The sequence below is a fragment of the Anguilla rostrata genome, chromosome 4, assembly GCF_018555375.3.
Source record: "Anguilla rostrata isolate EN2019 chromosome 4, ASM1855537v3, whole genome shotgun sequence".
NCBI classification, from domain to species: Eukaryota; Metazoa; Chordata; class Actinopteri; order Anguilliformes; family Anguillidae; genus Anguilla; species Anguilla rostrata.
In genome coordinates this window covers 40,111,058-40,136,186 of record NC_057936.1, presented here as the reverse complement: position 1 = coordinate 40,136,186, position 25,129 = coordinate 40,111,058, and the positions used below count along the sequence as shown (strand labels likewise).

The 25,129-nt window shown below is 43.5% G+C and overlaps 1 protein-coding gene across 4 annotated transcripts in view; it reads left to right on the top strand.

Moving 5' to 3' along the window:
- Positions 1-25,129, top strand: part of LOC135253393 (phospholipase D1-like) — a 64,284-nt gene that overhangs the window by 11,953 nt on the left and 27,202 nt on the right. For all 4 annotated transcript variants that reach the window (XM_064332642.1, XM_064332638.1, XM_064332641.1 and 1 more), the window contains 10 exons: positions 9,794-9,970; positions 10,161-10,327; positions 11,952-12,094; positions 12,583-12,694; positions 13,240-13,305; positions 14,323-14,381; positions 16,626-16,718; positions 18,932-19,084; positions 19,937-20,086; positions 22,914-22,997. In XM_064332642.1, the coding sequence (XP_064188712.1) occupies positions 9,826-9,970; positions 10,161-10,327; positions 11,952-12,094; positions 12,583-12,694; positions 13,240-13,305; positions 14,323-14,381; positions 16,626-16,718; positions 18,932-19,084; positions 19,937-20,086; positions 22,914-22,997 (1,172 nt within the window). In that variant the 5' untranslated portion in view covers positions 9,794-9,825. The remainder of the gene's footprint in view (positions 1-9,793; positions 9,971-10,160; positions 10,328-11,951; positions 12,095-12,582; positions 12,695-13,239; positions 13,306-14,322; positions 14,382-16,625; positions 16,719-18,931; positions 19,085-19,936; positions 20,087-22,913; positions 22,998-25,129) is intronic.

Sequence of the window (25,129 nt, the reverse complement as noted above, 5' to 3'; positions counted from 1 at the left end):
TGTTCACGGTCAGTGTGCTTAACACACTGAGATAACGCAGAGTTGAAGCGACGCTCGTTTTGTGTTTGAAGAGCTAATCGCTCACGATGGCCGACTCGCTGTGGTGGAGGCCTGCCCGGTTGTCGCACATTGACGGTTTGCAAAGAGGTCAGAGCAGGCCGTTCCCATCGAGGTTGCCACGGATGGTGTTTGCTGTCTTGCGGACCAAACCGGACACCGCTGTGTTACGAACTAAAGCAGCTGATTTCATTAATTAGATTTCATTAATCTCCTGGCTTAAGAATTGTACTAATTAGCAAATCAAGGTGATTGGATCAAAATACTGGGGAGGACTTTTACTTTCTGAACCTGGATTCTCTGCCTCTGGCTCAGGCTGGATGGGGAATGAATAAGATGTTTTCAATGGGAGGATATTATTACCTTTTGGATACAGGCAAGGAGTTCCCCAGGCACAGGATGTCAGCTCAACGGCCGTCTATAGACCACAGACCTGTTTTCCCAGCTACTTAGTAGAAATATATCAAAGGTTTGCTGGTAAATTTAATTGAAATTATGTTGTCATCTGAACAGTTTGTCTCCCTGCTGCCAACACCCCAAACTGGCTACTTTTCTCACAAGGCGGGCTGTTCAAGTATTTGGGCTGCGCCCTGTACAGATGTTGTTTCCCTGTGCTGGTGTTTCCCTTCTGGCACTTTTTCAGCTCATGCTGTTTTTCTATAGGCCTGTTTTTGAGGGCTTTTTTACATACAGAAATGTCAGCGAGGAGTTATTGCTCAATAGAAGCTTTAATGAAGAAGCACTGGTTGCTCCCTCATACTGGCAGATGTTTAGTTTGTATATTTACATTTCATTTTACATTTTCTGAATGAACAGAGGCTGATAGTGTATCTGATTTCCTGATAGCTCTTTCATTCAATAGGGGCAGGGGGACTTGAAGTGCTCTACCTGTCCATATCTCCTTCCATCTCTTTATCTCTCTGTCTTTTTCTAGATGAGTGTATGTGCATTGTGTCTGTGCCTGTGTTTGTTTGTATGGGTGTGTGTCTGTGTGTGTGTTTGTATGAGTGTGTCCGTGTGTATGTGTGTGTGTGTGTGCCTGTGTGTGTGTTTGTATGAGTGTGTCTACTGTATGTGTGCATGTGTCTGTATGTCTTGTGGGGCCTTGGACAGGCACAGACACCTGTTCAGCGAGAGAAGCAGGCTGCTTGTGGGTGGGGAGTGACGGCACTATGTTGGGCGTTCTGCCATCCCTGACTGTACCCAATTACTTTAAGTGCTCCGACTGCTGCATTTGGGCGGGGCACAAGGGCGGCCACTGCAGGACTCTTATTAAGGGTCTCTTGTCATTTACCAAACCTGCATCGGTCCCGGTGCTAATTGTTCATTGGTAGTTGTGGGTTGTGGTTGCAGTAAGATTTCACAGGTAGATTTTTTGTAAACAAAGAACAATAACAAATCTGGAACACAGATATTTGAATGACCTAAATACCTGCTTTTGTTTTTAGCTGTGTTTAACATCTCCTGCTCCTGGCACCCTGCCATGTCTGAGCAGGACAACAGACTCTACAGCTGAGTCCCGGTATGTGTGTGGGACAAGTGTTAGAATGACCCAGTTCAGCTCTGGGTCGTCTGGTCCTGTGTGGCATTTAGGTGAACTGTGTAGAAGTGCAGTGTTTACCACATGAGAGAGCACTGTAAAACGGTTTTCTGTGTCTCTTCCGAACAAGTTTATTTTCATACCTTTGATCTGTTTGAGACTGTCTGGCATGTAGCAGGGTTATGCTGTAATGGCTGTTTTTTTTTACATTCTTTATTTGAAAATATAACGTACAACAATAGGAAACAACAAAGTGACACCTTGAATAGAAAATCAATCACTGCACCACATAGTAACACGGCTCGCATCAAGCATAAGCTCAAAAGATACAGGAAAAGAAAAATAAATAAAGAAATAAATACTATTTAATGTCAAATAGTTTGCATAGTAAGAATATAAAATGAATATTCTTATTGTTATCTATTTTTTAGAGCATTTAGAAGAAAGATCAACTTTAAATGCATGGAGTTTGGGGGGGGCAGTGGAGGTACTTCTTTTTTATGAATAGGGTATTTAGTGTTAATGATGAAAAAGTTCACATTCCTTAGCTCAAAGTATCAAGCAAGCTTTTTTCCATTTTTCAGAAAAATGAGAGCTCCACATCTCTAGGAGAGGTTTTAATTTTATCATGCAGAAAATCACTGTTTATTGTTACACTTTTTAACCAGTGAATTAATTATAATTGATAATATAATTGACATAATTGACAAATTAGTTTTCATTAACTGGACTAAATTGGAGGGGAGAGCCTTGATAACAGAGCTCTCCAATGGAAAGCTGTGTAAGGTCATATACTGTTCATAAGTTAGCATATTACTGTTTTTGTCAAATGAGTCAAGAACAAAATTGTTTATACAGTACCATTTTCCTGATCAGTCTGATCATCACAAAACCTTGCATACATATGCAATGGTTCCCTCTGATGCAGCAAGGTAATTTTGTTGGCCTTTTCCCAAGAGGTGTTGCTGTATGAGGAAAATACATAAAAATGCCTCTAACTCCTCGATTGCTTGACCACTCAATTTGAAACTTTGCAGGTCTTTGTGTCAGTCTCCCATTGGATGTGCTATCATAAAGTCATATCTGAATTTTTGTTGTCACAGAGAATCTGTAACTCCTCGCCTCCTTCCAGATGATATCTTAGTACCATCACATGGAAAACCTTGCGATGGTCGTGCGGTATCACCCATCTTGCCTGCCCTTTCCAACATGGTGCTCAAAATCAAGCACATGTTACAATGTATAGCTGATCTGTGGGGCAACTATGCTTGCTGCAAAGCCATCTTGGCCGCCAGATGTTGTCTTGCTGTAATGACTGTGGTTGCTGTGACAGATCAATTGTGACTCATCTCACAGTCCAATCACGACAGAGGCAAACATGGGGCCCATCGCACACGTTTCAATCTTGGCAACACAAGTGAAACCCAAGTGTTTCATCCCACATTTTCCAGCCAGGCTTAAGGAGCACATCTGGCCTATCTCACATGATCCAATCAGAGCAGAGAAACGCAACACTTGTTTGGGTCAGTAGCAAGGAACACATCTCACCTCTTCAAGTCAGGTCAGAGTACCACATGTGGTCAGTCTCACCTGTTCCACTCAGAACGGAGAAGCACAAACATTCTATCTCACACATTCCAGTTGGGATAGAGGACTGGGCAAAGCCCAAAGTGCTCCTCTGTGTGTGGTTTAGCACTGAACATCCCATTTGAAAGGCTCTATGTGAGTAAAGCTTATCGTTATTTAACAACTGTGTGTGGAACTCCGTGCTGCCCCGTGGTGCTTGAGCGGTGAGGTGACGGGTTGGAAACTGGAGTAGTCGGCGGCAGCGGTGAGCATCTCGCGGGTCAAGCAGTCAGCCTCTCACCTCCAGCACGCCGCTGTCATTAGGAAACCGAGCCTCTCGCAGCGCTCCCCCTCTCAGTGTTGAACACCTGTACAGAGTTTCACTTGTGCCTCACACTTTTCCGGGGCCTTCCATACAGTGGAGACTGGATCAGTTGAGTCTTGGTTTTGAACAAGGGGTAATTGCCTGTATAATTAATGCATTACTCAGACACATAAATTAACTCATTTTGTTTGGGTGTGGACACACAGGGCCATTGTGGGTTAACAAACAATTCTTTTGCCATTTTTGTGATTCTTTTTTTATCACTTGTTGCACATTACTTATCAAGGAAAAAAATGTTTTAACAGCAGACAGATTTTATCCCTTGCAAACGTATGGAGAAAACATGAATTGGCTGTGTTTGAGGATCTGTTTTGATTTTGTGTGTGCATGTGTGTGCATGTGTGTGCACGTGTGCGTGTGTGTGTGTGGGTGCGTGCGCGTGTGTGTGCGTGTGTGTGTATGTGTGCGTGCGGGTGCGTGCGTGCGTGTGTGTGTGTATGCGTGTGCCTGTGTGTGCATGTGTGTGCATGTGTGTGCACGTGTGCGTGTGTGTGTGTGGGTGCGTGCGCATGTGTGTGTGCGTGTGTGTGTATGTGTGCGTGCGTGTGCGGGTGCGTGCGTGTGTGTGTGCATGCGTGTGCCTGTGTGTGCATGTGTGTGCGTGCGCGTGCGGGGATTTGCTTCCACTCGGCCGCAAGAGCATTAGTGAGGTCGGGCACTTATGTTGGGCTATAATGTCTGGCTCGCAGTTGGTCTTCCAGTTCGATGGGGTTCTAGTGAGTGTTGCAACAGAGGACAGACAATTTTTATGCTCTATGCATTTCAGCATTCGGCGGTCTCGTTCTGTGTACTTGTGTGGGCTACTGCTTTGTGGCTTTATTGCTCCTAGACATTTCCACTTCACAATAACAGCACTTACAGTTGATCAGGGCAGCTCTAGCAGGGCAGAATTTTGATGAACTGACTTGTTGGAAAGGTGGCATCCTATGACAGTGCCACGTTGAAAGTCACTGAGCTCTTCAGGACAAGCCATTCTACTGCCAATGTTTGTCTATGGAGATTGGATGGCTGTATGCTTAATTCTATGCACCTGTTAGCAATGGGTGTGGCTGAAGTAGCCAAACCCAGTAATTAGAAGGTGTGTCCATGTACTTTATATCTCTATGTATATATATATACATATATATATATATATATATATAAACACCAGCAAAGTGAGTGAGGACTCTCTACCCAAAACCCTCCCTCAATGAGCATTTATGCACCACCTTTTGGGGCTGCTGCCTGCAGTCAGCTCTTGCGTGGTCTGATACCAGACTTTGTGCAGTGAAGCAGGGCAGCTCTGAGGTAATCAAGACTCCATATTCAGTCATGTTAACAACACAGTTAATGGTGGATCTGTGTGTAAGATTTTGGACTTAGGGGACTGTAGGTTCCCTGTCTTCTAAAGGCACCATGACCGTGGCCACTGGCCCACGGGGCGTCACCCAGGGATAAAAGGTTGTGGCACTTGTCCATGATGACAGCGCATCATCGCTAGGGATGGGAGGATAATCGATACAACTATATATCTTGGTAAAGACATTAACGGTTATTTAACAGTGATGAATTTCAAGTCAAATATCAATTCAATATCAAAGTCATTACCAGAAAAGGTATTTATAAAATGTATGACTGTATATGCATGGCCTCTGTTCTGGTATCAATGGAGTCTGCTGTTGATTTTCAGTTGGCAGGATGTTGGCATGGCATCAGCGTCTTCCTGGTTTGATATTTGAGATGCGTTCCCCTTTATTTAAAAAATTAAAAACATGCAGCAGTTTGGAATGATGAGATGGTGTGAAAATAGTGCTTTGAATTGAAAATCTGTGTTTCTCTTTTGATATGCCAGGGGGACTGGGAGAATGCAAGCCGCGGAAACATTTCTGGATATAACAGTGTACGATACCTGCACCATTCCTCTAGCCTCATTCACACTTGTGTCTGTGGCACAAATTAACATTGGCATTGGGTTTTGGTTGGTGGGATCTGAGCTCTGATTGGAAGGACTGCTGTCACTCACAGCTCAGTGCTTGACTCTAGAATGCTGTGATATTGATGTCCCTTGGCAACCTCCTTTGTTCCAAGCTTTATAATTAGTAAACTGATAGGGAGCCACTTGGAGTTCAGACCATTTAGGTGACTGGTAGTTCAAAAGCAAGCAAACCTGACCCTTCCCCCTGGGCCAGTCCCATTTAATCACAGTCAGTTATTATATTAATACATTGTATTTAATCAATAACTCTATCAAAAGCTATTACCAATAGAATTCAGCATACTTGAATTGTGTACTTCAAGTACATTTAAGCATACAATTTTTCACAGGGATAGTTCAGCAGACTTCCTTATGTGGGGGAAATGCATACACTTTTAAACAAGTGTTTTAAGCTGTTAGTTGATCTGCGAGTGTTTACTGCTGCTGATTTGGAGAAGGTTCCCATGTTTGAGGGTGCGGTTGTGACAGCCCTTGAGTCAGTGACCATCCGCCCCACCCAGATCACAGGTCCTGCAGTCATTTGAAAGGAATGCTGTGTCATCCGGTAAATATTTCTGTCTGCAGCATTTTAGATCAGTCAGGGTGGGGGTGTGGATGAGGATTTTGAGAAATCTGATCGCTCTTAATAAACTAGACTTGTGTTGCTCCTTTCCAGAGACTTGAAAATGTTCTTGTCTCCCTTCTAGTTAGTGTCACTACCCTCCACACACAGATGCACGCACACACATGCACATACATGCACACTGGTATGCCCACATAACACATGCACACAGAGATCAATGCCATCTAATTATGCCAATGTCCTGACACCACTTCTAAAGTGAGATAGAGAGACGAAGCAATGGATGGAAGGAGGTATGGATGGGTGGAGCACCCTCCCACATATACTGATAATGTCTGCTCATATAAAAGAGCAATCACTGAAATGACTATAAACATCTGCTCTTCTTGGGCAGTGCCTTTTACAGGGTAAAACCTATATTTTGGTCCTGGAATATCGCCAATAGCACCGCTGGATTGATGTTTCAATAAATCCAGGAACTACTAAACCAGCTGAGTGACATCATTAAGCTATTAAACCTTCTTCCGCACTTGTCAAGGTGACTGTCCCACCTCCCTCTGGCTTGTTGCTTTCTCTGAGACAAGAAATGTTTCAGTGGTTGTCAGTGTCTCAGCCCTCCCCCCCCACCCCACCACCCCACCACTCCTCCTTTAGACACAAAAGGAACTCCTGTTTTGCCAAACCAGTGTTTTATGTTCATGTGTTCTTCACCGTGAGCAGAATGTCAGAATGCAACGGCGGTAAATACAGCTGCCTCCAGCCCTGGTCCCAGAGAACCGCCAGTTGGTTTCCCTCCAGAGTAGGAGTAGTGTGGAACACCTGCCAACCACAGACAGTCAAACCATTTGTTTAAGTGAGCTGGGGTGATTGATATCTCTGTGGCATCTGGATGCTGTGATTAAAACGTATTCTGAATGCAGTTGTGCAGAATGCCTATACATAATGAAAAGACGGCAGTATCTCTGTCAGTTTGTGCTTGAAGAAGTTGGAATTGTCTGAAATGTTACTCCCTTCTTGAATTAAAGTGTTTGGTGAGAAATTAGTGCAGCAGAGGTATTTGCACTTTGTTTGGAGAATTTGTTCTTCTGGCTGTATGTTCAGGGCAGTTTGGAGGACAGTGTGTGCTTACAGTTTGAAATTGAATAAAACTGTATTTAGGAACATCTGACTGGAGATGTTTTTGTCAAACTACTGATTATTCAAAATGTCATTGTCAGTTTTAACAAGCGGGAACCCTGAAATGCGAAATACAGGGACACATTTTAAATCTTGTCACTGTCCCCCTGGCCCCAGAAGAGTTTCCTATGAAAGTTGTCAAAGCTGTGTTTCACAGGGTTGTTTTATCCTTTCAATATCTTATAGACATGCTTTGCAGCCCAAACATGTGAACCATGTGCTTCCTGTGTCCCAAAAGCTTAGCGCTGTGTCACCGCCTCAGCGCTTCCTCCCCTGTGTCTATGGCATCACAGAGGTCAGAAAGGACAGCTCCGCCCCTCTGCTGCAGAGACCCACATAGCTACTGTGAAAGACAGAGGGGGAGGTACAGAGCAAGATTGCTAAAGAGATTGTGAGTAAGATCTGTAAGATTGTGCTTGTGGGACTGAGAGGTCAATTGAAATTGAGAAATGTGTCTTGTCTTGTGCATTTTATATACTTTGGCAGCACAGTCCTTTTCCCTAGGGAACAGAGCATTAGGCTAGTTTCTACCTCAGCAGTCTTGTGCTGCTTGAGGCCACTGGGTGTTACCCTCCATGACAGAACTCTGAAAGTACCTTTAATGTGTTTCCAGGCAACAGAATGCCTTTGTATGTGTAACCAAGCGTGTGTGTGTGTGTGTCTTTGTGTTTGTGCGTGTGTGTGTGTGTATTAATGTGTTTGCGTGCACAAGTGAGTGCCTTTTATGTGTGTGATGGTTTTGGCCAACACAAGCTTGAGGCACAGTTGTATTTGGTGTATTCCACTTACAGACAGCAGGCTCCAGAAGGCTTTGCCAAACAGTAGAAATCCAGGGATCTCTTATTTAACCCTGTTTGTTTAAAGGGCTGGGAGAAGACCTTTCATTGAGTGGTTCCAGGGCTCTGTACTTCTCTGTCTTGTATGTAGTGTAAATATTATCCCAGTTTCTTAAGGTCATAAGAAAATCAGACATATTTGAACCTTGGTTACGGAGGACCGTGTGATAGTTTTTTGTTTACTTGCAGGTTTGTGCACTCATCTAAGATCAGGTATTGCTTATAAGATGTTCTGCTTTGATAACGTATTAAAAGATAAGCTCTTGTCAAGTCATTTAATGTGATATCAAAACAGAGAACAGTGATAACCTGAGCTCCAGCAGCTCTTTGAATTCTGCTTTGATAGCAGATTACATTACATTACATTACAATACTGCATCAAAAATTTGATTTTGGGACAGTCTCTGTTCTGGGAATTATTAACCTCCGTTAGACTGGTACCTCCTTTGTGAGGAATTATGAGGGAATTCTGAGGTCAGTGTGGTTATTATTAAAAGCCAGAGGTGGGTGTTCGTTTCTGACATGCAATGCTCTGCTCTGCAATGCCAATCTGACTGGGCCATGGGGTAAAGAGCGGGGCCTGGGGGTTCAGTCAGGTCCAGCTCAGAATGTGCACAAGGGGAAAAACTCAGTGACGATGGATGCGAAAGAGGGAAGTCTCCACATCCCCTTCTGCTTCACCTGTAAAGGCTCTATTCATGAGTAGCAGGTAAAGGGGTGTGGTTTGGAGCAGTGTCGCTCAAGGGTCTTGTGTGTTTGCCTTTTCCGGTCGCCTCTGCTTTACCTTTGTGTGTGAGGATTAACTGGCATTTCCTCTGGGGATCCCCCTCCCTCCTGTGTGTTGACCCTGCATGACCCCCCCATGACCTCTGACCTCCAGTTCTCTGGTGAAACGCACACAGTTCTAATCAAATCAGTACTTACTGGGGCATGTGGTGAGAGAGTTCTTTTATTAGATCCATCCTGCCCCCCTCCACGCACAATCTTCAGGTTGTCCACTTTGTAAATCATGTTTTCATCTTCGCTTCCCACAAATCCAAAGATGGTAAGAAAATATGTGACTAAACAGTACACGAGAAGGGAGGAAAAACAAACTGATTAAACTTTAACTGTAAACTGGAAAGAGAGCAAACTAGAGGCTGCTGGAAGGCTCATTTAGCTAAGGAAGTGCTCTAGTGCGTGGGTGGGCCACACGGTATGGTATGAAATCCATGCTGAATGTGGCCAGCAGCCCTGCAGGATGACGGATGATTGCAGAGCTAACATTGCTCAGGAAAGGAGAGTGTCAGTCAGCCTGGATGATAGCAATCCCTGCTGGTTGAACTGGCACCTGAAAGTCCACCTGTTAGCTGCACAGGAACTGTTTTCCTCCAACAGGTTTAGGGAGCCCAGTTCTTCCCGATCAGTTTGTGTCAACACCTCAGACTCTTTTTAAATTTACAGTCCCACAGCAGTGAACTTGCAAACTTGATATCGTGTTAATTGCTTGTGCAGTCAGTGTTGCCATATTGGGTATAATCTTGGGCTACTTTTTTATGTGTGGGGAAAAGTGGTTTTGAGCGGGTTCACCATTTCCAAATCTGGCAAGACTGCTTGCAATGACAAGATGGTGATCAAGCCTGTAGGTGGCATCACTGAGCACCATGTGGTCCAGCTTAATGAGGTGTGGTTGGTTCTCTCCCAACTGTCTGCCCAGGTGACCCCAGCCCTGCAGGCTGAACACTAAAAATGCTGCGTTCGTCAGAACCAACCAACAGCACCCTCCACCTGGTGGCCACGGATATGACCGACATCATGGAAAACCTGGACACTCGAGAACTGGATTTTGGCGATGGGGAAGAGGTGGACTACGACGGGAACGATCCCAGTCAAGGTGAGAGAGGGGGTGAAGGCATGGCGGGGCTGGTATAACAAATGGCTTTTTGTATACCTTCAAAAATTGCTGGGGCTGCTGGGTGTCTCATCCTGTTAAGTCACTGTTCTCGTGCATGGATGGGCCCTGCGGTCCAGGATCGAATCCCAACCTTGAACCTGATAGCCTGCCCCATCCTCTGTGCCTGCAGACCAGCGTATTCCTTTCTCCGCCATTTACAAGACCACAGGCTTTAAGGAACCCGACGCCAGGGTGTACGTCGGCTCCTTCCCCATCACCGCCAAAATCCTGGAGGTTGAGCGCTTCACCTCTGCCCAGGACCGCTTCAACCTCACCAATCAGAGGAGCGTGTCTAAGGTCAGTCCAGTCAAATGGTTCCTGGAATGTTCTTATCACCACTACAAGTGAGTACCTTCACTTATTTAGTGGAGACTTACAACATAGTGCATACGCTGTAGTACAAAAAGGATAATTGCAAACTATACAGTACAGATACGAAAATTGACGAGCATAATCAAAACAAAGCATTATTGTAAAAAGAAAACTTGCTGTAAAAAACATATTATCATGCGTAGGAGAAGTACTGAAGATGAAAGGTTATTCCACAGCCATAGTAAAACCTTAGAACTATAACATTAATAATAAAGAACAAGGGCTTGAAATTGTTAATTTGTACAGTTAACGTTTGTGTATCTGTCAGCTCATTAAATATATATTTTTATAAATCTGAAAAAAGGAAAATTATTGGCATATATCAAGCTCACAGAAAGTGGATGATATTTACCCAGGGATTGTTCAATTCTTAGTCTGTCTGGCCAGGCATTATTACTTAGTTTATTTTAAAGAGTACTTCTGGGTGTTAAAATAGGCCCATGGCAGCTTCCATGTTCTTTGTATGATTTTAATATCCTACATGTCATTGAATGTGCACTTTGCCTCTGGATACAGAAAGCAGAGTGGACTCAGTTGTTTCTTGAAAATTTATTAATGTTATTGTTCTATATTGTAATGCTTTTCAGGCTTTGGTCAGAGTGCTTAGCTAAGTAATACTATAACTATAGCCCAGGGACATACCCTTTATATACTGATATGCTTTCATACATAGGCATCCACGCACAAATGCACACACTGTCATCCTGGTGCTTGTTTTACCATACTTGTTTTCTTCAATTTGCTGTAGTGTTTTCTCATGGCTATGTCTTCCTATTTGAATTGCTAATTGTTGTGTCTGCTCAAATGTAGACAGAAAGTGATTAAAGATTTGATGACAGTAGTAGCAGTGCTTCTTAGTTGACTGTAGTCATTTTCATTCGTGCAACCTTATCCCACAATGTACTGGAACATTATTGTTTAGGGACATGTACAGTATGGTTGTGAGGAGGAGTCTACATTCTGAAAGTTTCCCTAGAAATTTCCCAGGTTAAGTAGGTGTTTCCAGGAATTGTGGAACATGTTGGGGGGAACAAAGCCGAAAAACTGTCGGATCAAGCACACAAAACTCGACTTTCACCAACGCATCCATCAGACTGTGTTGTTTCTAACTGCTATAGAAAAATAATAATAAACTGTGTACATACACCAAATAAATGATAACACTAACTTGCTAACCTGTGCACTGTGTCTTTGTCACACTTCCATTTCACATACAGTAGTTATCGAGTCTCTAAAGTTCTCTTAGGTGTATGTGCACATTATAATATGGTAGGAAAGTAGCTGTAATGATTCACTTTTTCTTCATTAGCCCGCTACAAGCCAGAATTAATGACATCATACCTCGCTGGGCATGTCGTGGGTGAATGCTGTTAATATCTGGTAAAATACCAGAAAGTCCTTGGTTGCGTGAACAAGAGTACCACTAGGTTTCCAGAACAGCGAGTATGGCAATGTTCAATGTTCTCTAGTCATTTCTGTAACTTGCTGTGGGCTTGTCTGTCTGGTGGTCTCAGTGGAGTTTAGCATTGTTCTCATGTCGTCCCCTCAGGCGCTTCCTGCTGTGTTTAAGATAGAGATGAGGCACGGGAACTTCACCTGGCTGGTAAAGAGGAAGGAGAAGCACTTCATGGAGCTGCACAGAGAGCTGCTTCGATACAAGACCTTTCTGAGAATCCCCCTGCCTTCCCGAAGGTCTGCATATGACCCACAGCACCCTCTCACACACACAAAAATATGCACATCCTATCCAATGCTCTCTGCCCCCTCCTACGCACTTGAATACACTTAGATGCACCCCCCTGCTCCTCATACAGTCCCCATGCAAACACTCAAAATGTCCCTGTGCCCTTCCACAGGTGAGCTTACATGCACATGCCCCTTATATCCCTCTGGCCGGCTGTGACTGTATTGGATGTGACCATGTTTTTCTCTCTCCTGCTGGCTGTGACCATTTTCATAATGTTATGACATACTCTTAAGCAGGTTGTGTACTGTATCTTATGTGATGAAAAACACATTTTCAACATACAAAAATGGCAAGTTACTCACCCATACAGAGCATACCTGCCATCCTAATATTCATATTTGCAGCTGACTGAGACTGTGTTACTAATAGGGCTGGCTGTGCTATGTCTACCGTGGTTGCACGGCTGTGACCATGTTCTCTCTGTGCTCCTCAGTCACACGGTACGCAGGCAGACGATCAGGAGGAGCGAGGCAAGGCAGATGCCCAGCCTGCCCAGGGGCGGGGGGGAGGACCTGGTCAGAGAGGAGCAGGTGTCCAGCCGAAGGGTCAGTGTCTCCCACCAGCCTGGGCACATCAGCAGTATGACGGCCATGGTGACAAGCAGCACAGTGACCACTGATCACAGGCATAACAGATCGAGCCCTGATCATGGTTAATACATTTATCCGCCGCTCCTGTATAAACAGTCTGCAGTCTCTCTCACCATTCTTATACTATCTGTTTGTATGAATCAAAAGTACATCAGTGAGCTTGGTGATCCAGTTCAACAGTTTAGCCAGCAAAGGCCAGATAACTGTTGGAATGGTAGAGCAGCAGTCGGCTCATGAACTCATGCCCCACCAGTCTTCGCTCTAGATATTAATCCGCCAATCACACACAACAACCATTATACCATCGGAGTCCAATGCACCAGTGAGTCTTTAATACATGGTCTAGTCCTCCAGTCAGCCACCAGGTCACTTGGTGTCAACTATTAATATTAATGCTAAACTCCATGATATCAAGTGACATTCTACATACTACTTGTAGTGTGAATTGCTTTGAGTGTTCACTTATCCAGCTGGTCTCCTCTGCACTTTTGTTTTTCCAGAAACAACTGGAAGACTACTTGAATAAACTACTAAGAATGTCCATTTACAGAAACTACCATGCCACTGTAAGTCCTACCTTCTGTCACTCACTCTTGTTCTAAGAAAGATATTGCCGTACAGCGCTGAACAAAGTGTTTCTAGAAGTGTGTTTCCTTTGCCTTTCAGTGCATAAACTTACCGTTGCTCCAATTAAGGCATCTGTGAAACAGCATTAACAGTACTGGACACTATTAGTGGACCTGCTGATTGGTCTATTAGAAGCCCGTTTCTAGGAAGTTCTGGTTTGTAAATTCTTGGAGCAGTGCAGTAATCTGCATGCAGCAGTTATAAAGATCATCTTCACTACCCCACAGACATTGACGGTCTATCTGGGAGGGCTAAATGGCATGAGCTTTTAATGAGAGTTGTCTGGGACCCTGTTGATGTCGCTGGGATAATGAGAATGCTCCTTGCGCTACAAGGTGATGACGGCTCTCCTGTGATTCCTGTTGTAAAACTGAAAGACCAAGGTCCTGTTAATATCAAAGATAACCGTTCCACAGAGTGCTGGAGAAATTGCCATTTGACGGGTGTTACGGAGATATATGGCACAATTTGGAAACACGTGGCATTAAAATTTATCGGAATGGAAACTAATACCTTTGTTGCCATTTAGTAGAAAACAGATATAAAACAGTCCTGCAGTCTTCTAATGGTTGGTATATTCTCAAACATCATTGAACTTGGAAATTGTTCCTGTTGGCCCACTCCTTAGTGCGTTAGTATACTGGCTCCCCCACCAGTTACTGTGCCATGGCTGACATGATTCCCCATGGTTCTGATGATGCAGAAATACAGACAGTTTCCCTCTGGTGACCCCGTGACCCTGTAACCTTGTATGCTCCTCTAGTGCAGTAATATTTCTGCTAAGTTGAGCGCTAGTAACACAGGTTAACTGGGCACCCCCTTTGGTCTTGAGTCTGGCGTGGACATATCTCTGACGGAAGTGGAGAAAGTCATCTAAGACAATGAAGGCTGTGACTGACTGGGGTCTTCCACTGCTGTGTGTTCTTAATCTTAGCGCCACTTTTTCTTTCTTTCAGATGGAGTTTATCGATGTGAGTCAGATGTCCTTCATTCACGATTTGGGTCCAAAAGGCTTGTAAGAAGCTTTTTCTGTATTTGCATATATACAGCAGTTTGTGTACTTTTTGGTACCATTTTTAAATCAGATCTTTAACCAAATTTATTGAGTATCTTTAAATGGCTTGGTTACATTGAAGCTAAAAGGTTTAAAACATTTTGACACTGACTTTCATACAGTTCTTTTAGAAATGCAGTTTAGGAATTTTTTGGATATGCCAAAATGCTTTCAATTTCAGGGGTTGAAAAAAGAGCACAATTCAATTCTATTTTAAATGGACACCAAATCCTTTGTGATTTGGTTGAACCTGGTGGTGACGTGTGAATCCCAGGCTGTTTCTCAATACCAAGAATGCAAATTCCGGACTTGCGTTCTTGTGAAGTCCATTCTTGTGGGAGACTGCGCTTTCAAGAACGAAAGGACAGAGAACGCTGTTATATGCATTTGAGATGCAGTGTGTGCTTGTGGCATATAGTTACGCTACCACTGCAAATGTCAGCAACGTTAGAAGCCTTTCCTGACAGTCCCCGTCCCTGATGTATTCTAGTTTCTTTAAAAGGCTGCTTTACATTGGTTTGGGGTATAGTTTTATTTCAATTGTAGACTAACGTTAATTGTAGGCCACTTAAAATATGAAAGTGAACAAAATGTCTCTTTCATTTACTGTTCTCTAGCTAGCTAATACTGTACATGTCGGTTGCTTCATTCACAATTGCTTTCTATACTGACAAAAGTCTACCTTGTGCTTACAGCAGCAAGGGAAGTCTTGGATAACTCGATGCAGCCAAGTTAGAGCCAACAACAAGTTAGCCGAGCCATTCCGGTCATTTAAAATTGTTCTCTGTACCAGCTAACATCAAGCCAGCATTTGTTACAGCACACAACTCTGTTTGCCCCTGTTGATGCACCCCACATTATAACAGAAGCTGGTACTGGCTGCGAGCTGGTACCTATTCACAGTAGCTATATTGAAAATGAGTTGAAATACAGTTAAAATATAACACATATTTCTCGCCTCATCTTAATTTTTAGAATATTTTAGTCACATTTATTGGTGAAATGAAAACTAAAAATGAGCCAAATTAAAAGTTTTTAATTATATGTTGCATTGTTAAAATGAGCTGAAATTCAGCTATTATAATATATATTTCTCCCTTCATTTTCATTCTTAGAAGGATTTTTGTAACATTTATTAGTGAATTGAAAAAACAAAAATAATTAATTGTGAGCTTGGCCCAGCTGCCATCATGCGATGAATGGTGGGATATTAGGTCCGTTCTCATTGGGCAAGAATGCATCGGATGCATCCTCGATATTTGAGGGGAATCAAGACCACTTCTGGGATCTTTAACCATTCTTGTTTCTTTGCGTTCTTACTTTTGGAACAGGCTGTTAAATATGATGTCACACAAGTTCATTAGACTACAAGAACGCACAAGTACAGACATTGAGAAACACCCCCAGACCATTCCTTGTTCCCACCCCTCTCTCGCTGTTGCATGCTGGGAATCGTGCCATTATGGTCTGGCAGAATTCCTTCTGGCTGTGAGGGCGCTATATGTTCTTTTTGACTGTACTTAACTTAAGTACTCCTCTGGTGCTTTGAGTCAGGTCAGCTCTTCAAGGCTTCCTCTGGTCTGAATAATACATCACAAGTCCCAGGGTTTCTCTTTAATATTTGATCGTTGGCTTTTTCATTTTTCATAGGGTGCAGTCACCCCCCATTCTCACATGTCCACATGTATGCTATTATTAAGTTTACATATGTGTGTAGTATATGTTATATATATGTGTTATATGGTTGTTCTCACCATATACGCATATGTTTCTCCAAAAAATGGCTTTGAAAATGGCTATGCTAGTTGTTATGTTATGAGACATTTATCGTACATGGAATTGTTTGCGAACTTTTAATCAGTATGAGTAAATGAAGTAACATGGATATGGTTTTAGTATGACACAGCTGGTATATTAATTGGTGTAATCTTTAGGATGTGTTCAGGTTCAGGCCTTGTTATCTTACTTTTACATTTCAGCATTTAGCAGACGCTCTTATCCAGAGTGACTTACAGAGCTTACATTTAGCATATAATCCATTGACACAGCTGGATATTTACTGAGGAAATTCAGGATAAGTACTTCGCTCAAGCCTACAACAGCCATGTCCCACCAGGGAATTGAACCTGGAGCCTCTGCCTCTTAGTTCAGACCTCCCTAACCACCACACTATCTTGAGGTGTGTTCTTCTTCTGCATTGCTCAGGGAAGGCATGGTGCTGAAGCGGTCCGGCGGTCATCGCATCCCGGGGTTGAACTGCTGCGGTCACAGTGAAGTGTGCTACCGCTGGTCTAAACGGTCAGTACCACAGCTTATCATGCCTTCACCGTGCAGAACAAGCTTCCCAAGCATGTCCTCCTACTCCCACGTGGAATGCTCTAGTTGGAAGTTTTGTTGGGGCGGTGGGGGGGGGGCGGGGGTGGTATTGGGAAAATCTTAAAGATCTCTATTGAATATCTCACAATAGGGCACCTGGAGTATGTGTATCTGTAATATCCCGCAAAGGAAATATTTGGACGGTGTGTACCTATTCTCACTAAGATCCAGCACAGGCTATATCTGGAATAACATAACCTTAGAGTACCTTGCACACATGAGTATTGACACATACATGCACACATGCACTCATACATTACATTACATATTACATTACAGGCATTTGGCAGACGCTCTTATCCAGAGCGACGTACAACAAAGTGTATAACCATAACCAGGAACAAGTATGACGAAACCCCTAGAGAGAAGTACCGGTCCAAGTACAGGGAACAACCGCATAGTTCAACTTGGACCCTGGTGGTTAAACTGATTAACACTAACAACGAGAACGGCAACAACGCAATCTATGGAAAAATAAAAATAAATAAAAATACAAGTAGTCGTTAAGACTGGCGCATCAACTAAGTCACCTATTAAACAGCTGCCTAGTTACACCCCTAAGTTTAGTCATTTACAGGGGGGGAAGGGAGGGATGGGGAGAGGTGCAGCCTGAAGAGGTGGGTCTTCAGTCGTCGTTTGAAATGGGTCACAGTCTCAGCTGTTCTGACCTCCACAGGGAGGTCATTCCACCATCGTGGGGCCAGAACAGACAGGAGACGTGTTCTGGAAGTGCAGGTGCGAAGAGGGGGAGGTGCTAGGCGTCCTGAGGTAGCAGAACGGAGGGATCTGGTTGGCATGTAGGGTTTGAAAATCTTGTGAAGGTATGCTGGGGCTGATCCCTTGACTGCCTGGTATGCTAGAACCAATGTTTTGAATTTGATGCGAGCTATAACAGGCAGCCAGTGGAGGGTAGTGAGCAGGGGAGTTACGTGGGAGTGTCTGGGGAGGTTGAAGACCAGACGAGCCGCAGCATTCTGGATGAGCTGCAGGGGTCTGGTGGCAGATGCCGGTAGTCCAGCCAGAAGAGAGTTGCAGTAGTCCAGGCGGGATAGAACCATTGCTGGACCAGGAGCTGGGTTGAGTAGGTGGTGAGAAAGGGGCAGATTCTGCGGATGTTGTATAGGAAAAATCTGCATGCCCGGGTTACTGCTGCAATGTTGTTGGAGAGGGACAGCCTGTTGTCCATCATCACTCCGAGATTCTTGGCGCAGGGTGATGATGTCACTACGGTGTCCCCTAAGGAAATGGAAAAGTCGAGGAGGGGAGAGGATAGAGCAGGAATAAAGATTAGCTCCGTCTTTCCCGGGTTGAGCTTCAGGTGGTGATTGTCCATCCAGCTCTGTATGTCCCTCAGGCAAGCGGAGATGCGGGCGGGGACCTGTGTGTCCGATGGGGAGAAGGAGAGAAAGAGTTGCGTGTCGTCGGCATAGGAATGATAGGACAAGCCATGGGCAGATATTACAGGGCCAAGGGATCTGGTGTATATGGAGAAGAGAAGGGGACCAAGGACTGAGCCCTGGGGAACTCCGGTGGTGAGGGGACGGGGTGGTGATACCTTACCCGCCCAGGCAACCTGGAAGGAGCGGTCAGAGAGGTAGGACTCAATCCAGTCAAGGACTGTGCCGTGGATCCCTGATGCTGCCAGGGAGGACAGGAGGGTAGAGTGGTCCACAGTGTCAAATGCAGGGGAGAGGTCTAGAAGAATCAGGACAGAGGAGAGGGAGGCTGCTCGTGCGGCATGGAGTGACTCACTGACCGAGAGGAGTGCAGTCTCAGTCGAGTGGCCAGGCCTGAAGCCAGACTGGTGGGGATCAAGCAGGTTGTTCTCAGAGAAGAAAGCAGAGAGCTGGTTAGATGCAGCACGTTCAAATGTTTTGGATAGGAAAGGGAGGAGAGATACCGGGCGGTAGTTCTGAAGGGCGGTAGTTCACGCATGTGAAAACCTGTGCATACTGTATATATGCATTGGATTTACATGGACACAGTATATCTGGGGTAGGTCTGCTGCAGTTTCAAACCATGACCCTTGCAGGCAGGTCACCAAGCTAAAGACCAATTACACAGCCTAAGCATACTCCAATACTTTATTATCTGGGCCAGTTTGTCTCTTGATAATAATGTTTCTCTCTGTGTAGTTGGCTGGTGGTCAAGGACTCCTTCCTCCTTTACATGAAACCAGATAGTGGTGCCATTTCCTTTGTCCTCCTGGTGGACAAAGAATTCAGCATCAAGATGGACTCCAAGGACACCGGGACTAAACACGGGGTTCGAGTCGATAGCCTCTCCAGGTGAAACAATGTTTATTTCTTCTTACTTTTCCCATGCCTCTGAATTGGATTACATTTCATAAAAATGGACTTTGGGTGTCAGACTGATATGTACGTGAAACGCAGGGCTGCTCCGTTGTAAATGGTTCAATCCATGCTTTTATCAGAGGAGAACACTGATGCCCCATGTTGAATCAGGGGCCTTAATTCTGGATTGAATCATGAAAAAAAAGCCTCTGAAACTGACACACTCCCTATGTTCAGCGACCAAGCACCTGGTAAATGCACATTTATTTTTGAGCCAGAGGTGGTCCCATCATGAGATTCAGCAACGCTTAAAGACACTTTTTAATATTTAATTTTGCGTTTATTGTGCTGTTCTTGCCTGTGATACACTAGGCTGAGGGAACTTTTGCTCTTTCAGTTTGGAGATTTTGATTGGTTGGGAAAGACGTGAATTTATGCACGGTTGGTTTGGACTTGTGGAACTGCTCAGTGGCCAACAATAGAGGATTGTGGTTGTACTGGGCAGCTCTCAGGTGTGAATGTGTATGAGTGTGAAGCAGGGCGTTGCTGCAAAAGAGCATCCGTGCTCAGTGAACCTACCCTGGGTAAATAAAGGTTTAAAAAAAAAAAAAAAAAACTTGCTACATGGAAGGGTGCTCTGGTTTACTGGTCCTGACGGTGTTGCCATAGCAGAGAACTTAGATGAACGTTTACCTAGCTTGTTTTATGAAAGCAGACGGCCCCTTTTTATCTGTGATTTTTACAGAGGTTTCTGTAGCTAGCTAAGTGAGTTATCGTGGATCTCGTTTTGCGAAAGTTGTGGTGTTGATTTCCGGTGCTGATGAGACGTGGTGGTTCTTCCCGCAGGGCTCTGGTGTTGAAGTGCTCGAGTTATCGACACGCGCGCTGGTGGGGGCAGGCCATCGAGGACTTTGTGCAGAATCACGGGAAGGACTTCCTCCAGGATCACCGCTTCGGCTCCTTCGCACGGGAAGAGGAGAACATCCCGGCCAAATGGTGACTGTAGTGACACAGCTTACTTGTCCCAAAGAAAAAAATGCACTTTATTTTTTAATATTAATAATAACAGCAGCATAATTTTATAAATATCGGCTAATGGACTGATGTGTTTCCACTGTTAAGATAAAAAATGTGGTGTATGAGCCACTTTTAATGCACATTTACTGTGTGTATATGCTATTTTTGAATGTATTTAATATGTTTTGGCCATTGGGCCTTCATTGGCTAGAATATCTGAGCTTTTTAGTTGAACCAGTTCTTTAATTGTTTTTAAGACATCTGTTATTTCTATATGTTGTTTTTTTAAATTGCCTTCAGTCAACTGTTCATTTATTTAAGAATTTTTTTGTTTACCTGGAGTATTTACAGCGGTGATGCTTACTTAGTGAAATAATGCTGTGTGAACAGTGTGACAGTTGAGTTGGAAGCCATGTTTATATTATTTTAATAAGTGGTGCTTCATTTGTTGTCAAAGTAGAATAATGAATGGCTTGTGGTTATCCTCAGCATCAGTCATTGTGGCAGACTGGTTGAGCTTGTTTGGAGGCGTAAGGCAGTGTCTTCTCTGTGCTGTGGCAGTGTGCTGCTCTCGCTGTCACTGGAATGTCAGAGGCCATTCAATTGCTGTGTCAGTAACTACCGACAGCAGCTTCTCTGTCATAACCAGATTGTCAGCTTTTGCAATCTTGCCATCCTCTCTACCTTTTACTTTACTGTCATAGTGTTGACCAGACTTATCCACAGCGACTCACAATGCAAACACAAGTTCAAAGATCATGGATTTATGTGCAGTAATTCCCTAGAGGGGAAAATTATAGTTCCAAGAGAGACAGCAAGTGCAAGAAGTCCAGACTTGATTGATAACTTGACCAGATACCCTGTTGAACTTTAAACTAAATTATACACACAAGAACAAACTGCCCTAAATATTATTAAACTACATTAAAAAAGCAAAGAACTGCAGTCTGGAAATAGCAGAAGTTACGCATAATGAAGTGTTAGGGTTTGGAAGAGCCTGCATGCCTGGCTCACCACCGCACTGTTTGTTGTGTTGTTTGCTTTGCCATGTAGTTCCACTCTGAGGTTCTTGGTGGTAGAAGACACCTTGGATGAAAGAGCAGTTTTGTAGAGGGGGAGAGAGATCACCTCCTAAACCCCGGTAGTACCTCCATAGTACCAGGGGTTCCCTGTGTTTTGTTGCAATGTATACATTATCGCTGGTATTGTCATTGGTTACACCCATTCGTGAATATTAATAACATTCAACAGTGGTGGGCAATAACTGTCAATGTTAGGAATACAAAGCTGAGTGTCTGGTAGAATCTGACATTCTGCAGATTATGTGGTAATAGGCAGGATGTAGGAAGTAAAAGCAGGGTTTTTTTCCTACTAACAATAGGAGGGCTGTTGCCTTTAGCTCCAGTGTTCATTTCCTGTTGCACTATTCCTCTGACCCGTTTTTGTGCTCACCTTGGCTCAGCTCCCAGTCTGGTTAAGCAACCTCTGAAAGAGCAGCAATGTATCTGATCATACAAAGACACACACAGATGCAAAGCGTCTGTTCTGGAAACTTTGAGTTATTTCCTTTGCCATATCGCCATGAAGACGGACATTCGTAAGCCTCATAAGTTGTGCTCTGTAAATACAATTCCATTGATTACTTATTATTACTTATTATGATGACTTTCTTGTTTAGTTGTGCAAATGAATCTCAGATTCCACCGGATCCCCTGAGTTGTCTAGGTCTGTTTTTAGATGTCCAGTGTGCAGTGATGCCATGTATCTGAACTGCTTGCTGCCTTTTCTGCACAGTTCACTCAAATTTGCCAGCTGTAATTTTAGTAATCCATCGCTTCCACAGAAAAGCTGCTGGACTATTGTAACTTTGTCCTTTTGAGGCATTCCCACAAATATTATTCAGGAAAAGCACACAAAATATTACAGAAATGATGATTACAATGATGTTGATGGTTATTATTATAACACCCTTGGTCATCCTACATTTCACTAATTGCTTATGTATTCTTATATTTCACATATTATCCATTTATGAAGTTAGATATTTACTTGAGCAGTTCATGTTAAGCACGTTGTGCTCAAGGTGCAATGCCAGTATCCCTGAGCATTCAACCGGTAACATTCTGGACATAAACTCTTTCTTTCTCAAGATACACCTATGACTAATGAGGAGAGGGGAGGGGCAGAAGAGACTGGCTCTGATCACAGCTTCCTGTTGGCTGAGCCTGAGGAATGTGGTAGTATTTCTGGCTGTTGATGCCTCTGGAAAAAGCCCAGTAGAGGAGGCTAGGTCCGGAGTCCTGATTGGTCTAAAATCAGATTTGTAGTATGTTCTTTTCCATGAAAATATGTCGCTTCTTCTTCACATCTTTTTTTCTTCACATCTGTTATTTTACACTGGTTCATCAGGGTGGACTTAAGAGCTCCCTGGAATAATAGTGTTTTTAGAAAGTGACCCCTATGGAAAGCATTTTAGTTTGAGTACATATGCAGTAGGTTCTCTTTGCAAGCCTTATTTATTATTATTTTGTGTGTCCAGCCACCCAACACTTTCTCTAAGTTTTTAGTAACATTTTATCATTTTCATAGAACTCTTTTATGTTATATAAAGAGAACAGTAGGTTTTTAGGTTTTTTTAACATTAAATTTCCTGCCCTGCTTTTGTGGGAACATCATTCATTGCTTCATGTTGCATGCAAAACCTTGGTTTCTTATTCCTCCTAAACAACCACCAGCACCCCCACCCCCCTGTTTGAAATGAGGCTTACCTCAGTTCTCTGAGGTGAAATATTTGTGCATGTTCCAGGTATGTAAATGGCAAGAACTACATGCACGATGTAGCAGATGCATTAGAGGAGGCCAAAGAGGAAATCTTCATCACCGACTGGTGGTAAGTATCTTACTCGTCTATTTTGCCTGCTGTCATCTTGCAAGCCTACAAATGCCTTTGGGAATTCTGAAAATGCTTAAAAAAAAATGAAATAAATGATTCAAAGTTCGGTTTGACTCGGTGACAGAACTTACAACCTCCTCACATCTGGGTTGATGATGGGTAAGTTACAGTGGCAATGATGTGATGAAGGTGGTTAAAGCCTCGCTTTGACTGCAGCTCTGAGAGGCCAGCAGGGGCAGGTGTAAAATATAAACAGTGTAGTAACATGAGAAAAAGACATCTTTTTCAGATATCTTTCTCATTTAGAGCTTCGTTTAACTGGATCATTAAACCCACAGAAAGAGGATACATTATTTTTTAATCTCTTGGGGCCTGTGAATTAGTGGAATTGAGTAAGGATTTCTTCCATCTGGAGTGTTCTGACTGAGTGCACATGCACAGTTAACTTCAAATTCACATTTTCCTCCTGTAACTATGCAACAGTTGTGTCCATAATGGAAAAACCTTAAACAGCAGCGTAAACGCAACAAACAATAACCCCCACAAAACAAGGACTGTTTGTTTCTAGTCAAAATTGCCCCTCCTTGCATTCCCACAGAAACAGTGCCCTCAGTTGTCTGTGGCTCCTTACTCATTCTTCACCTGCCACGATCACCAAGGAAACCCCTCCCGCCTGCCCCCAAAACAAATAAATAAACTGAAGCAATAAATCTTGATGGTGTAAGAGAGGCAGAATGATGGTGGAAACCCTGTCTTTGGTGTTAAAACCCCTAATCATCTTTACTGAAAACTAATGATGGCTTGTGTTTTTCTCTCATGGCGGTGTGGAGGCATGGAAATGCATAAACTTGTTTTCATGCACCTGAACTTCTGTCCAAAGGGAAGTTTAATCAAAATAATTGGGAAGTGGCCTTCAGCACAGACCATCTCTCTGTCTCTTGTGCCAGGAAGTGAAAGTGGCTTGTGGAGATAGAAGCCACTTTTGCGGTCATACCCGCCCCTCCCGTTCAATGAGGGGTCAGAGTTGGTTCTCAGCGGCAGACTCCTGTTACCGGAGCCGGTAATCTGACCAAAAAGGCCTGCTCTGAACTCGTATATAATTAACACAGAAACCTGAGGTGTTGTCCGCATCACCTAAGCAAATTATGCACCAGATGTTGGTTATGCCTCTGTTTCTATTTGAATATCTGCTTGTGGTAAGGGCATTTATAACCTCTACGAGCAGTGAAATGTTGCTTTGGAAAAGGAATTTGGAGTAGTTTACATTCGGCAGTTAGTTTTCCAGGCATCTCAATAGGTTTTCTGAGGCTGTTACGACACATAACTCACCTGCGTTATATTAACCAGATGTATGCTATCGGACATAACACAAAGCCACCTCAACAATAACCACAACCCGAAAGAAGACCCAGTGATATATAAAGTACTGCAAAGCAGGGAGTTAGATCTATTTGTCTTAAAGGAGTTCAGAGCATACAGGCTCAGCACAGGTTGCAGGATCTCTCCAGGCAAGTAGATATAACCCACACAAGATGGTCCTCTTGTCTGAAAGTTTGTCCTCCAGTTCTTTACAGATGTTTAGAGTTATAAACTGGGGTAATCGCTGGCTATCCTAAAAAACTGCACTATTATCCAAAATAACTTTCTATAACTAAAAAGTAACATGACGGCTACTGTTAGCGACTTAACATCTTACAGAAAAGTTTGTACATAAGCCAAGATGGTGTTGATGGTAGTCAAAATGAGTAGATTGCAGACAACATACAATGTGGACTGTAGGCAGTAGGCAACTCTGTAGGCTAAGACTCAGACTAACCTAAAAAAAATGCACATAATCAATATATAGACTGGCATCTTTCTAATATCGCTGCTCCGTGACGGTCCCGCCATCCTCACAACAGGCAATCTTTAAACTGGTTGCCAAGCGATGGCGTGCATCGTCTCTCAGGTGCACCTTTGGATCTGCATATCTGTGACAGGACCGTGACATCATTATGTTCATCTGTAGAGGAGACAGAAACAAACGCGGCAGCAACAAAACACAAAGCACAAAAAAATCTTGGACATAACAGAGGCAACCAGTTATTTCATAGACTGTTAGCTGATGTCAACCAGTTATTTACTTGACT